At 40.1% G+C, this 18,387-nt stretch overlaps 2 protein-coding genes and 1 pseudogene across 2 annotated transcripts; 1 reads left to right on the forward strand and 2 right to left on the reverse strand.

Moving 5' to 3' along the window:
* Positions 1–32: 32 nt before the first annotated feature.
* Positions 33–959, forward strand: LOC113123216 (olfactory receptor 11A1-like). The gene has a single exon (XM_026295036.1). The coding sequence runs from the start codon at positions 33–35 to the stop codon at positions 957–959; it is 927 nt and encodes a 308-aa protein (XP_026150821.1).
* Positions 960–11,291: 10,332 nt separating this feature from the next.
* Positions 11,292–12,213, reverse strand: LOC113123217 (olfactory receptor 13C2-like; annotated as a pseudogene).
* Positions 12,214–14,855: 2,642 nt separating this feature from the next.
* Positions 14,856–15,785, reverse strand: LOC113123836 (olfactory receptor 11A1-like). The gene has a single exon (XM_026296151.1). It carries the CDS (start codon positions 15,780–15,782, stop codon positions 14,856–14,858), a length of 927 nt encoding a protein of 308 aa, XP_026151936.1. The 5' UTR covers positions 15,783–15,785.
* Positions 15,786–18,387: the final 2,602 nt, after the last annotated feature.

Here is an 18,387-nt window from a genome sequence, read left to right on the forward strand (position 1 = left end):
CACTGACTAACTCTTTGTTTCAGACATCTTTAATGGATAATAACTTAAATGTGACATATTTAACTCTTGATGGTTATGTGGAAGTTCACAAATACAGATATCTTTATTTTGTGATCATGTTTACAGCATATTTTCTAATAATCTGCTTCAATTCTATTATTGTGTGCCTGATAGTGATTCACAAAAACCTCCATGAGCCTATGTACATTTTCATTGCAGCTTTGTTACTGAACTCTGTTCTTCTCAGCACTGCTCTTTACCCAAAGATTTTGTTTGATGTTTTATCTGAAAAACAGATCATATCATATCCTGCATGTCTCTTTCAGTGGTTTATATATTTTTCTCTGGGCTATTCAGAGTTTTTACTGTTGGCAGCCATGGCCTATGACAGGTATGTATCTATATGTAAACCTCTGCAGTATCGAACTATCATGACAAAAAGAAACATCTGTATTTTACTGGTTGTAGCTTGGATTCTGCCTGCTTGTCAGTTTGCAGCCCCAGTTGTAATCAGTTCTAACATTAAACTCTGTAACTTTAATTACAAAGGAATAATTTGCAGCAGTTCACTTTTGAAACTTCACTGTGTGACGTCAAGAGTACTGTATATATATGGACTGGTTGTTTTGATAAATCTTTTAATTCTGCCTGTACTTTTCATCCTCTTTACCTACATAAGGATATTTATAATCAAGTATCAAAGTGGAAGAGAAGTCAGGAGAAAAGCTGCACAGACCTGTTTACCTCACCTGATTGTTCTAATCAATTATTCATGTCTGTTTGGATTTGATGTACTTATAGCTCGAATGGAGACAAATTTCCCAACAACTGTGCATTTAATAATGTCGTTACAAGTACTTTTGTATCATCCTCTTTTTAATCCAATCATATATGGACTAAAAATGAAAGAAATTTCTAAACACCTCAGGAAATTGTTCTGTCCAGGTAAAATAGTCTAATGTACTAACATCTATAAGAGTCCCATTTTATTTCATCCTAAAAACAGGGCTGTGGTTTTTCTGGGCTTTCAAAAGAAAAATAGTGTCTCATTGTCGTTGCTTGAACCTCCTGCTGTGTAATATCAATTCCATTATAGAGGGTCCCTGGTCCTGTTTTGGATCAGTCAGTTTCTGGATTATCAGTTTTAAAAGCAATAACTCTTTTAAGGGTAAATCTTCTCCATATGGGTTATATGCTTTTAATTTAAATCATATAAATATTTTATTATATATAATGTATTTACAATATATTTTTTTCAATTATCAATTAAGATCATCCAAGTGCAGTAAAGGGAACATACCTAAATCTAATTAGTATGTGAAGATCTCCTCTTAAACGCTTTAAACAGCAGCAGTTCTCTTTGGTTGGACCTGACAGAGTTTCTCCTAGTACTTTGAAGCACCTTGAAGAAACTGCTGTAGTTCTGTAGATTCAGGCTGTCCCAGTGTCTTCTGTCTCTTCATGTAATCCCAGACTCAGACCATGTGCTGCTGGACTCCTGCTTCTTCTTGCTTCTGAAAATAGTTCTTCATGAACTCTAGTGGGTTCTTTATGGGCTTACTTTCCTGCTCAATGAACCAGGAACCAATCGCACACCTGATGGTGTTGTGTGACAAGAATCTAAAACATGAAAACTGCCTAAAATTCTGCACAGTGCTGAATATATAGGTCAGCAGTGTGCTAATAAACCTGCTAGTAGGCTGAGAAGGCTGTTATCACTCATTAATTTCATTAATCCATTGTGCCGTGCTTCACAGCCAATTTGAGTGTTAGTGTAACAATGACATCAAAAACTTTTGAGATGATAATGACCTAGTGAACCTTCCAATAGGTAGGTAGGGGCATTCTGAGCCATAAATATGGTCTCACAAGTAGTGATAATGAATGAAAACACTCCAATCAGTTGCCAGAGTATGTGATTCCCATAATTTTCAGACTCATTTAACCTTTCAGTGACCTCTCATGCCCTATGGATGCTGGAATCCTAAGACCACTCCCATCAGGAAAGAAATGTTTTATCACAGGACAAAGATAATCTCTCAGAAAATCTTAGTATTTCTCTGAAGTGACTCTTTCCTCGAAGGAGACAAGTAGACTCATACCATGCCAGAAAACTTCCCACAACAGCATAAAAGATCCACCACATCTCCTCTAGTCATGTATAAAGGTTTTACCTTCATCACCTGTCTTCATCCACTAGTCTTGCATTATGCATTCCAATTGCACAACAAGAGTCCTTTTGAAAGTAGTCAAAGTTCAAAGATAGAAGGTAAATGTTTGAAACATGCGATATTAGATAATGAAAACAGTGAAAACACATTTGAGTCGGTTTTTACAAAGGTCAAAAATGGACCCTCAGGATCATTTTCCTATCACCGAAAGGACCACAGATCTTAAGCAACGCAAAGAGTTGATGGCCTACTAATGGATGAATGGGGCCTATTGTGTATTGTGGAAATATAATTTTTGCTCTCAGTGAGAACAGTTTTGCTCTAATCTTGACTATTTGATAAGGGCCCAGTTGTCTTTCTGTGGGAAATCACCTCCTTTTGTGTTACCATGAAAACTGATGTGTTGGGCTGCAAGCAGCCAGTGACCCTCATGACCCTGTTACTCCTTGCAAGTAAAACTTCTATATAATCTTACCAAAGTTCGTCCTCTGAGTATATTTGTTAAAAGAATTTACCTAACACATTCATTCACCTTAGCCAAAGGCAGATGACAGCTGACGACTTTCACTACTGACATACTTAACTACACGACTACCTGAATTTCCTTTAGGGATGAATAAAGTTTACCTTATCTTATTATTTATGTAATGGCACTTTCTTGCTAAATTCAGAGCTTTTATCCAACAGTTGATCTGCAACCAGTTTCTCATGGTGTTTCCCTAAAAACGGAAGTTTAGAAATTGGTCTAAAATTAGTAAAATCACGGGGATCTGTTTCTGCTGTCTTTAATAAGTGCCCTATTAGAGAATTTTCAAAATATAAAGGCACAGTGCATGATGAAAGTGAACATTAAAGATGTTGTAGATAACAGGGATTGCTGTATTGAAAACGTCCTTGAAAAATTTAATAGGAATATGTTATGGTTCGGGAGAATTAGGACCAAATAATCGCCAACACTAAACTCAGATTTTAAAAGTTTTATTTCTTTGAATTGTCAGGAAGCAGGGATTATGATAACAAAAAACTCCTCCGACAGAAAAACTCAACAACTCTCATCGGAGGGAAAAAGGCTGATGGTTTAAGTACACAAAAGGAAACGAAAGAACTGAACTCCTCGAGATTCAGAGGCTTAAGTGATGTTCCTTCTTCCCATTACGTTGTCCAAACTAAAGTTCCTTGGAAACCAGATTCCCGAGTGAGAGCGGGAGTCCGCTTGAACAAAAGCTTATTCCTTTTCTTAATGACATGAAGAGTCAAAAAAGCTTACTTGAATCAGCATGATATTTCTCAACAGAGCAGAGTCAGCATAGTTTCTCAGACCTGGATACACAGAGTAATCAGACAATCCGGCAACTTATCTATGGCTGATCATTCACAGTCCGTAAGGATGCAAGCTAGCATTGTCCCCGTAGAGAGCCTGGCCGGCTGGAAGAAAACCTGAAACCTGCACCTGTCCGCTCCCACTGAACTTCTGACCAGGACCGCTCCCGCCCACAATTTTTGTGTCCACTTTGGCCCGCTCCTGTGGACTTTCTCTCAGAGCTTGTGGAAAACGCACACAAATTAACGTACGCACACACACGCCAAATCCCACCTTTCCCACAAAATCTTCTGACCGCCCACTCCCACTCGCAGCAAAGGTCAAACTGCCCGCTCCTGCGACTTTCTTGTTGGGTCCCACAGGAGCCCAAACCCAATGAAGCCCTCTAATTCTAACCTCCCCTTGTTAGAGTTCAGATGCAAGAAATTTTGAACTGTCCAGCTTTAAATCTCAAGTAGCCATTCATGTAGACAATTCAGCATGGTATAGTCTGAGACTCTAACAGGAAGGTACAGCTGCATTTCATTGGCATAGCAGTGAAAAGGAAAGCCATGTTTGCGAATAATATGTCCAAGAGGGAACATGTGCAACTAGAATAGAATTGGTCCCAACACTGACCTTTGTGGGACATAATACTTTACTGAGGTGAAGGATGACACGTAAGTATTAATAAAAACACTGAATCTTATATCTGACAAGTATGAGGAGAATCATTTTTATGTGATACCTGTTATTCCAGCCCAGTGCCTCAGTCTCAATAAAATGCAGCAATCTACTGTATCATAGTCAGCACTGAGATCAAGTAGGATGACAATGGAGCACCAGCATCAGAAGCTAATAAAATGTTATTTGTTGTCATTTGAGTAGGGCAGTACTTATGAAAGCCAGATTGGAATTTATTAAAAATGTTACAATTTGCTGCTGCTAAAAACAAATGTTTAGATCAGAATCAGAAACAGGTTTATTGCCAAATAAGTGAGGGGTTCACATTATAAGGAATTTGTTTTGGTGAGGTGGTGCATACATTGAGCATAGACATGACGAGTTACATATAACATTTAATAAGTGTCCTAAATAAGCAGCATAGATAAAATAAAATAAGTAAGGTGCAGTGAAATAAATACTGTATGTAAACTTTTCTTATTTACAAGGTTAATTTACGCAATATGACTAAGTAGTGCAGTGGGATAAACAGTGCAAAAGTCATCAGGTGGATGACGGAACAAGGTACAGTGACTGTGCTAAAGTGACAGAGCAGAGCAGTGTTGTTTGGTGTTAGCGAGTCTGATGGCAGATGGGAAGAAGCTATTTTTGTGGCGTGAGGTTCTAGTCCGAATGGACCATAACCTCCTGCCTGAGGGAAGTGACAAAGGGTCCGTGTCCAGGGTGGGAAGGATCAGCTGTGATCCTGCCTGCACGCCACAGAATCTTGAAGAGGTACAGGTCATCAATAGATGGGAGGTTGCAGCTGATCACCTTCTCAGCAGAGCGCACAATCTGTCTGTGCTTGTCCCTGGTACTGCCTCCAGCATACCACACGGTGATGGAGGAGGTGAGAATGGATTCGATGATGGCCGTGTAGAACTGAACCATCATCTTGGCTGGCAGCTTGAGTGTTCTCAGCTGCCGCAGGAAGAACATCCTCTGCTGGGCCTTCTTGATGAGGGAGCTGATGGTCGGCTCCCACTTGAGATCCTGGGTGATGGTGGTGCCCATGAAGCGGAAGGAGTCCACTGTGGATATTGGGATGTCTGTCAGGGTGAGGGGTGTTAGTGGAACTGAGACTTTCCAAAAGTCAATGATCATCTCCACTGTTTTCTGGGAATTCAGCTCCAGGTTGTTGTTGCTGCATCAGAATTCCAGACGGTCCACCTCCCTCCAGTAGGCAGACTCATCTCCGTCCGAGATGAGTACGATGAGGGTGGTGTCATCCGCAAATTTAACCATTTAACCAACCTTTAACAGGGAGAAGAGCAGAGGGGAGCACTTTTGTAGTTCTCTCTGTCCCCACTTTTAAATGCCAATTCCTTCTGTAGCCTCAGCTGTCTGAGTGTAGCTGTGAACTAGGGTTTGTCATTGTTGTAACTCATCCTGGTTCGTGTTAGTAAAATACTGTCCTCACAGAACTGTATACAGTGGGTACGGAAAGTATTTAGACCCCTTTAAATTTTTCACTCTTTGTGTCATTGCAGCCATTTGCCAAAATCAAAAAAGTTCATTTTATTTCTCATTAATGTACACTCAGCACCCCATCTTGACAGAAAAAAACAGAAATGTGGAAATTTTTGCAAATTTATTAAAAAAGAAAAACTGAAAAATAGACTGGAAACTGATGTTCGTTTAATTATGACATTACAAATGATTTTATATCATCCTCTTTTCAATCCAATCATATATGGACTACAAATGAGAGAAATTCATAAACACCTCAGGAAATTGTTCTGTCCAGGTAAAATAGTCTAATGTACTAACACTGATAACTGTTGTACAGTCATTGTTTAGTTGCAGAATTAAACAGAGATGGTATTAGCCTTTAAAGAAATTGAATATAAAGATTTGTTTCTAAAACACTAGTTCATAAAGGTTGATTGACTTCTACAATGTAAAGGTACATTTTTATTCTAGTCAAAAGGTCAATTAAAAATTTTGCAGTTTAGTGTTAACAAACTACAGCATCATAGAAACCTGTTACCAGTGGTGTCGTGATCATTGTCTCTGAGTGTATTGTTTATATAGTTTATAGTGAATCTCATTTTCAGATTGATTTATATTGACTTTCACTCATTTGATATGAGTTATGTAATATTTTACATATTGACCATGTGTGAAAATTATTTCTCAGAAATTCTGTGGAAAAAAAGTGGGTTGGAGTGTAGGACTGTCACAGTGACTGCTATGGAATAATAAAACTCTGCAAAGCATGAAATTCATTCCAGATGTTCTGTCCTGTCTGCCCATTAGTGATTATTGGTTGTTTATGATCTGTAAAGTTATGATTCTGCGTCTTTGGGTCATGCATCTTCTGTGTTTTTGTGCCAAATATGAACTAGGAGGTGGGAGATATCAGGCAGCAGGTGCCAGATTGAGATGGTTTGGAATGTTCAGAGGAGGGACAATGAATGCATTGGTAAAAGGATGCTGAGGTTTGGGCGGCCACCTGCCTCGACCAGTTGGGGTGAGTGGATAGAGGAGAGAGAAAAGAACAGCAACAATAAATAACAAATAGACACTGCAGGTTGGTGGGACCAGTAACTGCACATCAGCGATATACAGCTCCAGGACCAGGGACACATGCAGAAGGTACAGAGAGAGAGAGGGAGAGAGCACAAACTAGGGGAGGGAGAGAGAGAGCACAAGGTTAGTGACATTCAATGGTGGAATATACATGTGAGGGGGGAGGAGAGGAAGAGAGGGGAGGGGAAGGGAAGGGAAGGGGGGGGGGATTAGGGTAGGGGAGCTCAGTGCACTGATGGTTCCCAGGCAGTCTAGGCCTATAGCAGCATAACTAAGGGATGGTTCAGGGTTACCTGAAGCCAGCCCTAACTATACGCTTTGTCAAAGAGGAGGTTTTAAGTCTAGCCTTAAAAGTCCAAGACAAACAATAAATCCAAGCGGTAGGAAAAAGCAAGGTCGAGGACTTTTTGATTACAAACACAAGGAATCAGTCAAAGTTACCAAACACAATACATTTAGGATACAGGAGCAAACAGACAGTAAGACTGCTGGAACTGAGAAGTACTAAAGTCATGACAGCCACAACAGTCCTGTTTGAATAAAATAGCCAAAGTGAGTAGGCAGGATCCAGCAAAAAAAAAAAAAAAAACAGACGTGTAAAAATTGCCATCCCTGAACTGCCACCTTATCGTGGTGGAGGGGCTTGAGTGTTCGACTGATCTTAGGAACTATGTTGTTGGGGGCTATATGGCCATTGTAGGTTTCCCAAGGCAAACTGGTCCTAGTTGATGGATCAGACCAAGAGCGGTGCAATGGTCCCTTATGAAGAAGATGAAAACAGGGATCGTAACATCACCTAGTATGGCGAGGCCAGGACCCCACCCTGGAGCCATGCCTGGGGTTGTGCCGGAGGTTGAGCAGTACCGACTACAGATAGTTGGGCTCACCTTCATGGACTATGGAATCAAACTCATTGAGACAGATTAGTCTCTCTTTTCTTCTACTCTGGAATTGTCTGCAGTTAGAGGTCGGTGAAAGAAATACTTTGAGGATCTCCTCAACCCACTGACACATCATCCATAGAGGCAGCAGCCCCTGTGGAGTTGGAGGTTGATCTGCCCATCCATCAAACAGAAGTCACTGAGGTAGTTCAGCAGCTTTTCAGTGGCAAGGCACCAGGAGTTGTCATGATCCGTGTTTTCAGTTTCCTGTTTTGGACTTTTATTTTGCCGAATCATCCTGGATTTAGTTTTGTTCTGTTCTGTTCCTCTTTACTTTGACCCAATTAGTTAATTGTTTTCACCTGTGCCTTGTTTTGTTCCTTTGGTTTATATACTCCCTTGTCTACCACAGTCTTTTCCGGGTTATCTGACTACATTCCTGCTCAGCACTGCCCAGTACTACCCAGCTCTGCCACGAACTGCCAAGAACTGCCATTTGTTTGCCAAGTGTTTTCCAAGTTTGTTTTTGCATTTTGTTTTCCCATGCCTGGATTTCCCTTTTGGATTTTTTGTTCATGGACTTCCTCATTTCTGTTAAGTAGCCTTTTTTCCTTGCATGTGTTTTTCCTGAAACTCTTGCCCTTGTCTTGCATTCTTGTTTCCCTTTGTCTGAGTGGATGTGTCTTGTCCTTGTAATGTTCTTGTTCATGTTTCCTTGTGAGTCTGGTGTGTCCCCGAATGCGTGTGTGACCCAGACCTCCCTGCCTTGTTCATGTTTCCTGGTGAGTCTGGTGTGTCCCCGAATGCGTGTGTGACCCAGACTTTCATGTCTTGTTCCCCTTGTGTTCATGTCCTGTCCCCGTAATTCATGTGCCTTGTCCCTTGTTTGGATTCCCGTGTCCTTGTGTTCCCCGCCAAGCCCTGTATCTTTGTTCCTTGTCCCCTAGTTTCCTGTTTTCTTGTTTCTGGTTTTCCTTGCTTTGTTTTGGTTCTTTGTTTAAAATAAAGTCCTTGTTTTGCATCTTGAGGTACCAGAGTGGGCGAAATCATTGGTCCTAATAATAATTATAACCCTGACACATGACTGGAGTAGATGAGATCCACCCTGAGTATATCAAGTCTCTGGATGTTGTTGGGCTGTCATGACTGACACACCTCTGCAACATCGCATGGCAATTGGGGACAGTAACCCTGAAGTGACAGACCGGGGTGGTGGTCCCTCTTTTTAAGAAAGGGGACTGGAGGGTGTGTTCTAACTATTGAAGGATCACACTCCTCAGCTTCCCTGGGAAGGTCTATGCCAGGGTGCTGGAGAGGAGAATCCAGCCAATGGTAGAACCCTGGATCCAGGAAGAACAATGCGGTCTTTGTTCCAGTCGCTGAACACTGTACCAGCTCTATATCTACTTCAAGGTGTTCACCGGTTCTATTCATTATTTTTATGAACAGACTTTCCTGGTGCAGCTAAGGGCTGGAGGGAGTCCAGTTCGGGGAACACAGGATTTCATCTCTGCTTTTTGCAGATGATGTTGTCCTTTTGGCTCCATCGAGCCATGAACTTCAGTGTGCACTGGGGGCGGTTTGCAACAGCTCGGATGAGAATCAGCACCTCCAAGTCTGAAGCCATGGTTCTCAACGAGAAGAAGGTGGCTTGCCATCTCCAGGTCAGGAGAGAGATCCTGCTTCAGGTGGAGGAGGTTAAGTATTGTCATCTTGTTCATGAGAGAGGGAAGGACGATGCATTGGCAGCAGCAATGAGGTCAATTTACCGGTCTGTCTCATACACACCTACCCATTCACATGATGTAAAAGAAAGAGTTTAATCAGACCAGCCCTCCTGATTCCAGATACAGTGGGTACGAACTTTTTTGATTTTGGCAAATGGCTGCAATGACACAAAGAGTGAAAAATTTAAAGGGGTTCTGAATACTTTCCGTACCCACTGTATGTTCGTTAACATGCACATAAATCTCTAAGATCACTATAACTCATTACTATCTGGATGTCCCAGTAACTCCATAAAAAGCCTCCAGTTAATCCAGAATGCTGCAGCCAGAGTCCTGACAGGAACTAGCAAGACAGATCATATTTCTCCTATATTAGCTTCTCTTCATTGGCTCCCTGTAAAATACAGAATAGAATTTAAAATCCTTCTTCTCACATACAAATCCCTTCATAATCAAGCTCCTTCATACCTTAAAGACCTCATAGTACCATATTATCCCAATAAACCACTTCGCTCTGAGTGCAGGTCTGAGTTTCCAAATGTAGGATGGGAGGCAGAGCCTTTAGCTATCGAGCTCCTCTCCTGTGAAACCAGCTCCCAGTCTGGGTTCAGGAGGCAGACACACTCTATTCTTTTAAGGCCAGATTTAAAACCTTCCTCTTTGACAAAGCATATCGTTAGGGCTGGCTTCAGGTAACCCTGAACCATCCCTTAGTTATGCTGCTATAGGCCTAAACTCCTGGAGGACTCTCCGTCATGGACTGAGCTTGTCTTGTCTCGTCCCTTGAGCACAGAGATTTTCTGAATCTTTTGATGATATTATGTATTGTAGATGATGTAAAATATAGATGATGATTTAAAGTCTTCGCCGTTTTATGTTGATACTTGATAGTTGTTTGACAATTTGTAGACGCAACTTTTCACATCTTTACTTCTGAGAGACTGATTCTCTAAGATGCTCTTTTTATACCCAATCTGTTGCTGACCTTAACCTAATTAGATGAAAGATTATCTTCCAGTTCTTCCCTGTTAATACCACTATACCTTTCCAGCTTTTTTGTCGTCTTTGTTCCAATCCTTTGAGACATGTTGCTGCCATCAATTTCAAAGTGACCTTATTGTCTTAAAATGGAACATTTACATAAATCCAAATCAAACAGATGTTTTCTTTAACTTAGTTCAACCTGTCTTACAGTTGCACAGGGGGGAAATATACAAATGCTTTAGCTTTGCCTTCAGTGTGGTTTCATGATCGAGTCCTTTTAACATTTCACTAACAATTACTGATAATCAGCACCGGGTGGAACAGGTGCCCCTCTGTAATCATGGGGTCATTCAGAGAACTACAGACTAACAAATTTACAGATTAGGCCAATACAAATAAAACATTTTTTAAGCAGACAAGTCAAATTACTACAAACTTAAACCAACAGGGGACATTAAATGTGAAAATCCAACAGGCTTCATGTTGGACTAGTAAAATTTGTAGAATAAAACACCAGGGAGGCTACAGCACTTTATCCACAGCCGCACACCTACACTGGGACCAGAATGGTTGTTTACTTTAAGATGCTGTACATCTAAGGGCTAACAATGACACTGTAACACATATAAATATATATATGAAACATGATTTTATTCATGATTTCATCTGAAAATCTTTGCGTTACTTAGTAAAACATTTCCATTTTTATGATAGTGTCACATTTTTATTCATATTTTCTTCTAACATCACTATTAACATGCATGTTGGATTCTTAAATTGAAAACAAGCTTTGTCTCACAGGGTGTTCCTGTGAGACAAAGACAAATCTACAGTTTCAACACAGAAGAATCAAAAGTTCATGGCTTTTTTGAGTCACTGCAACAGACCATGTCATTAAACATTTTGAGATTAAAATTAATAAAAGAAAAAAATAACAGGATGATTGATGGAATATTACTTAACTGTTCATATATCAGTTCCGGTTGCGTTCACAGAACAACATTTTGAGTTTTTGGGATATTTCTTTCATTTTTAGTCCATATATAATTGGATTAAAGAGAGGGTGATACAGTATAACTTGTAAAGTCATTATTAAACGAGCAGTTGATGAAAAATCTGTTTCTAGTTTAACTATAAGAACATCATAAGTAACCAAACAAGAAAAATTGAACAAAACCAGCAGGTGAGGTAAACAGGTCTGAGCAGCTTTTGTCCTGACTTCTCCACAACTTTGGTAAGTGATTATAAATATCTTTGTGTATGTAAAAATTATAAAGAGCATGGGAACAATTGTAACATTTAACAAAACAACCACACCATACACAGATAATGCTCTTGAACTCACGCAGTGAAGTTTATAAGCAGAATTGTTGCAAAAGATTCCTTTCATTACAAAGTTACACAGTTTAGCGTTGGCACTCACTGCAACTGGTACTGCAACCTGACAAGCAGGCACACACCAAGCTAGACCTAAAAACATACTCACTGTAGTTTTCCTCATGATAGTTGGATACTGCAGAGGTTTACATATGGACACATACCTGTCATAGGACATGGCTGTCAACAGTAAAAACTCTGAACCACTTAAAGAGTAATAGAGAAAACACTGAACAAGACAGGCTGAATATGATATGATCTGTTCTTCAGATAAAAAATCAATGAACAACTTTGGGTAGATATTAGTGCTGTAAACAACAGAGTTCAGTAACAAAGCTGCAATGAAAATGTACATAGGCTCATGGAGGTTTTTGTGAATCACTATCAGACACAATAGTAGAATTACTGCAGATTATTAGAATATATGCTGTAAACATGATCACAAAATAAAGATATCTGTATCTGTGTAGTTCCACATGCCCACCAAGAGTTATATACGTTGCATTTGATTCATCCATAAAACTGATATTAGTGTTTAAAACAGACTGTTTCATTTACAGTTACCTTCAGGCCGTGAATGTTCACATTCAGAGTCCAGAACTCTTCTGATCCATGGGTTGTTTTTTTTTATCACATCCTCATCCTCCATGGATCTCATTAAACTCGCCTGAAGATCTACTAATGAAACATGTGTTTCACTCTTCACTTCCATACTCCCAAAGGTGGGAAAACCCTTACACCCTCTAAACCTGCCTAACTTTGAATGCACCCACCACAAGCAGGTCATCAAACACACACCACTATTAGCAGAAAGGATGAATTATTCCATTCAGTCATATATGAAATATCTTCACAATTACTGGAGAGACTACCACGAAATTTGTTGCAGATATTCAAGGTCCCTAGTGGATAAATTCTGATTTGCAAACCAAAAGACCAATATAGCACCAACCAAACTGGGATTGTTCATATATATCAGATTTCTTTTTTGTATCATAGCTCTTTACCATATTGTCACAACGGCTCAGGAATGCTGATCCTGTCCCTGGCAGGGGGACTGAGATCACCTGATTGCTGAACCACAGTACCAGCAGTTCTGTGTTAAAACCCAGCACTGCCAGATTGTTCTCTTGGACCTGCCTGAGACATTCCAGCACTTCTTAGATGGCTTCTTCATTGCAGCTGTGACATTCATGTTGTGACGATTGTAATTTTGAGCTATATTTTTGATTGTGTGGTTTGTGCAGTGACATTTGTTTGCTTTGATTTTAAAGGACAGTGAACCAAATGAAAAATATGTGCAAGAGTGTGAAGTTCTCATTTAAACAAAGTTTACCTTTGATAAATATTTGTCTTGTTTGCAGAGTAGCATTATAAAAAAAATTTCCATTGATCAAAAAATGCAACGTGTACTGAGGATGAATTATTTTGTCCCTGTCTGTTTCCAGATTATTGTTTTCATATTGTATTTTAATCAGTGCATCTTTCTCGTTTCACTGAAGATTCTCCACTGAAATCCACCAAGACCTTGGAAACTCAACATTTCCGACCAGAATTCCATCAAAATAGATCAGCAAATAAACATGGATGGTACAGTGACGCACAGATTAGCACAGTAAGAAAGTTCTGGGTTCAAACATCATACGCTCCTGGGGTGGGCTCTCCAGCCCCGTCCCATCCAAGCCTTCACAGGAATAAACATAAAGATAATGGATGGATCAAGTTAACATTGTTACATTGATCCTCCTGAACATACAGATCTTTTTAAATTGGTCTGTGCATTTTTTCTAGTGCTCTCAATCAATTTAAATATTTAATCGAGATTTATGATGTCTATAGGTAACTCATGTAATCACACATTTCTTATCTGTTGTAAATGTAGCATTAATTAATTACTTTCAGGTTTTATCAAAATGGGATTGGATACATTTGGTGTTTTATGCAAATATATGTATTTTCTTGTTGCAACAATTTAAAAAAATTCAAAACACTGTCCAGAATAACTTCAAGGTTATGGCCTGCTTGGACAAAGTGTAACATAGCAAACTCAATCCCAACAACAACAAAGTGAAGACAAGTTTGGGCCTGGAGCAGAGGTCTCCTCAGTGTTTCCCACCTGTGGTTTGGGGGCTGAAACTGGAACGATGGGACAATAATCACAGAACGTGCATGTGTCAAAAATGGATAATTTCATTATCCAAATGTTACGATGTTGTTGTTCTCTAGGACCTTTGGACTGTAGTCCAAGGTGCTCCCACTGTGGATTATGTCTGATTATATGGACATGAATCCATGTCTTCCACAAGGTTCATGCAACCTCCTACACACAGTGTTAAAATCAGTCCTAAAACTGAAGGGTATCCAGTGAAGGCCTGTAAGGACTGTTCTCTTTAGGTGTGTTACAATCAGGTCAGCAGCATTTTTAATCTGATGTAGTCAGTCAGGATTAAGTCCTGCATCTGTTTCCATGAGTGTACGACAGAAGAGAATAGCTTTTCTCAACACTGTGGCGAAAAAGGTGAATCTGTGTAGCTTGACCATAGATGAGCTTTTAATTAAGTGGTGTTCAAGACACATTCTCCTTTTTGTTCTCCATTCCCTGGTACAAGAGTAAATGTGTTTCTTTTTGCCATGGTTTCACATCTTAGAGAGACAGCCAGAGTGTGTCAATGCTGGTTTGGTCTGTATCCTACTGTGTGTTCTGCAGATGCAGACGAGCCCATGATGAGGAAATAACTACCTGACAGCAACAACACAGTTTATTTTAGGTTTATTGTGTTTCACATTTTTTCTCATCACAAATGTCAGAAATGCTTAGTTACAAACAAACCTGTCCTTTCAACATGGTCAAAGGCCACATCTGACATGAAAACCATCAGACATGCTCCAGCACCGACCACCACACACACTCAAACTTTCTTCTCCTGTTTGTCCAGGCACACAGGGTCATTCAGGTCCCAGCTGGACGTGAAAAATAATGAATTTCTCTGGTGTCAGCATGTGCAGCAGTGACAGACACAGCTGGGAACAGTAAATATGATTTTTACTGGTTATTATTTACACATTGTGCTGTTCAGTCTCAAATAAAGAGTGTCTGTAGTAAACAGTAAAGACACTTATGGAGAACAGACACGTTAATCATTATTTCACTGTTAATGCATCAGATGATTCTGGCTGGACAGAACAACCTGTTGAGATGTTTAGAAATTTCTTTCATTTTCAGCCCATATATCAGTGGATTAAACAAAGAGTGATACACAATTGTTTGTAAAGTCATTATTAAACGTGCAGTTTTTGGAAAACTGGATTCAACTCGAGCTATAACAATATCATACACACTCAAACAGGAGAAACTGATTAAAACCATCAGGTGAGGTAAACAGGTCTCTGCAGCTTTTCTCCTGACTTCTCTACCACTTCGATAGGCGATTATAAGAATCTTTGTGTACGTGAAAATTATGAAGAGAAAAGGGAGCATTAGGAGATCTACTAAAGCAACTACACCATATACAGATATTATATTTGATCTTACACAGTGAAGCTCATAAATTGCATTGTTACACACGATTCCTTTGAAAGTAAAGTTACACAGTTTAGTTTCAGCACTCAGTATTGTTGGGATTGCAATATGACAGGCAGCTAAAAACCAAGCAAGAACCAGTAAAATACAGATGTTTGTTTTTGTCATGATAGTTGGATACTGCAGAGGTTTACATATAGACACATACCTGTCATAGGACATGGCTGCCAACAGGAAAAACTCTGCACTGCCTAAAGAATAAAATATAAAATACTGAAAGAGACAGGCTGAATATGATATGATCTGTTTTTCAGATAAAACATCAGCTAAAATCTTTGGGTAGATATTAGTGCTGTAAAGAACAGAGTTCAATAACAAAGCTGCAATGAAAATGTACATAGGCTCATGGAGGTTTTGATGATTGAAGATAAGACACACAATAGTAGAATTAAAGCAGATTATTAGAATATATGCTGCAAACATGGTCACAAAATAAACAAATCTATATTTGTGAACTTCCACATACCCATCAAGTGTTATATAAGTTACATTTAATTCAGCATCCATTAATATAGTCAGAAATTAAACAATGAATAATATGAACAAACTGTATGACAGGCATTTAGAAACTAGTCTCACAATGAGAATTTTATACACATTGAATGTGATTGTCTCTTTCAGATACCTGACCTGTAGTTTATGTCCAGATCGGAGAAAGTGAACTTTAGGAGTCTGCAGAAAGACTCTATGAGTCGTCCTCACCCTCTGTGGGTCTCATTAAAATCTCTACAAAAATATTTTCATGTCAACAACGTCTTCAAGCTCTGGAGGCCTGGACTCATTAGATCTTGTGTGTTTACGTCTTGCTTAATTTGGTGACAAACTGCCAGCTGACCACGGATACAGAGGACTGTATCTTGCATTTGCTTTCTCTTTTTCAGAGAGAAGAATAAAAACTCATCTGATTGAAATCATGTTTCTGCTGAGCACTATAAGAGCTTGTCATTACTGAAAGCTGTTTAATGCAAGGTCGTGTTCCCCCAAATTTCTACATCATGCCACTGAGGTGGTCACATGATGCATTTTTATTGGAGGACTGGAAGGTGCTGACTCTCATCCTGGTGCATGTTGAATGTTATGGTCTCATGAAGCCAACTGAACCACATCATCAGCAAAAAAACTGACAAGCAATGCTGAGTTTCCCACCGTTCCCAACCCTAACTCCTATCGCAGTAGGTGGTGGCCCCACATGTGAGTTATTTTTCTGAATGGGCTCTAAAGGTAAAGTCCTGGCAACTAGATGGTCACTGCTGATCTTCCTTCCCAAATCCAGCTCTAGAAATGGGCCAGACTTTCCCTAATCTGAACGAGGTGACACAACTCTAAATAGTCTACTTCCCTGAAGTGTTTCTGAATCACTCTTGGTCTGGGCCCTGCCATGACATGATGCAGACTGGATGGTTAGTGTTTTCTAGCTTTAACCTGATGACTATCCAGGCCCCCTTGAGAGGCTCCAGTGACAACAGCAGTGGAAGTGGGTAGTGTTTATATACTGCAATGTGGTTTAGTCCCCAGTAGTCAGTGCAGGGTCTCAAGCCACTGTCCTTCTGCATGAGGGAAAGCCTTACTACTGCCAGGGGAGGAGGAGGGATGAATTATACCAGCCTCTAGGCCTTCTCAAATGCGTCACAGTCTCTGGTTGGGACAGGAAATAAAGCTTCCTTCTGAGGGGGCATAGTTCCTCGCAGAAGATCAATGGTGTAGTCATACCATCGATGAGTGACTGAACACTCCCTTCAAGTCCCAGTACTCGAGTCAAAGTCTGTAATTCCATGGGGTCTTGGTACAAAGCACGTCTGGCGGCAGCCTGAAGACAGATGACCAGAGTAGTTATATAATGGTTTATCTAGTGGTGGGCACACGAAGGGGGGTTAAAAATTGAGCATATGGTATCATAAATTAATAAAATAATAAAATGATGATACTCTCTCCGCCTACCGGGTGACACTAACTGCTATTGGTAGCGTGACGACATGTAGGCAGTACGTATGAGCGTGTTACGTAGCATCCGGTCCGTGGTATTTAATACCTGCGGGAGGAGCGGAGCAGAACTTTTTTCGGACGTGGCCGATAGTAAAATTAGAGGAAATATACTGATCTTCCCTTCAGGTATGTGGGCCCTTTGTTTGACTGCTTTATTGTGAGTGAGCGCGGGGGTTGAGTGTATTGAAATTATATTATTATATTTGAAAAAAGCTTAAATCCATCAGGTGCTGCTTCGAAAGCATTGGTGGACCGCGAATCGACAGACCAGATGGTTGTTGGAGGTATGTATGCTTTATCTTTTTATTCTACAATGTTTTTATAAAGTTGTATAGGTTTTTCACAGTCTGATACTATGGGTCTATTGAAAATGGTTGTTTCAACAGGTAACGGTGTTGACGGTGAGAATAATATTAATTTAAAGAGAATCAGTGTTTTAGTGCCAGCATCGTTGATAATCTTACTATGTTTTGTGGTGCAGACAGGAACAATCAAGCCCCGTTTTCTAATACCAAAGCGACAGGAGGATGTGATAACTCCCAGTGTACACCAGAGGGATTATGACAGTGAGAGTATGAGAAAAAAATGCATCTCATCACTAATTTTAGTTTGGTAAATATTCATTTATAAATTCTGTGTTTTTAATTGGTATATCTGTGTGTACATCTAGATGATTTTCAGCCTGATAAGAGACTGAGAGGCGCCCTATCATACAGGACCCCTGCAACAGAGAGGAAGAAGGAGGAGAATGGGCAGGAGCAGGAGAATAGTGCTGATGAATCAGGATCTAGGGTTGATGATGAGTACGAGCTGTGGGCCTCAGAGACAGCATCTGCAACACGATTCCTGGAGCATCTGATTTCACCAACACTACTGTGTGAGCAAGAAGATATCACTGCAGCTGTTTCATCTCAAAGTGATGTGGCTACATTATTCCCTACAGTAGACTTTGGCGCTTTGACCAATACAGCGCAAGTCAGGGTTTCACAGAGCCGTCTGAGGGGCTGTGTGAGAGGTCACTATTGCAAACACCCTGTGTGACCCCACCTGTTGATCTATGGGCACGGCTGAAGCTGGGTCGTGTACCTTATGGTGAAATTTTGTCAAGAAAGGGAAAGCATTTGTGCAG

The sequence above is a fragment of the Mastacembelus armatus genome, chromosome 21, assembly GCF_900324485.2.
Source record: "Mastacembelus armatus chromosome 21, fMasArm1.2, whole genome shotgun sequence".
Taxonomy (NCBI): domain Eukaryota; kingdom Metazoa; phylum Chordata; class Actinopteri; order Synbranchiformes; family Mastacembelidae; genus Mastacembelus; species Mastacembelus armatus.

What these genes read in the sequence shown, in the direction of transcription:
- LOC113123216 (XM_026295036.1), top strand. Translation starts at nt 33, where the DNA reads ATGGATAATAACTTAAATGTGACATATTTAACTCTTGATGGTTATGTG.
- LOC113123836 (XM_026296151.1), bottom strand. Translation starts at nt 15,782, where the DNA reads ATGGATGCTGAATTAAATGTAACTTATATAACACTTGATGGGTATGTG.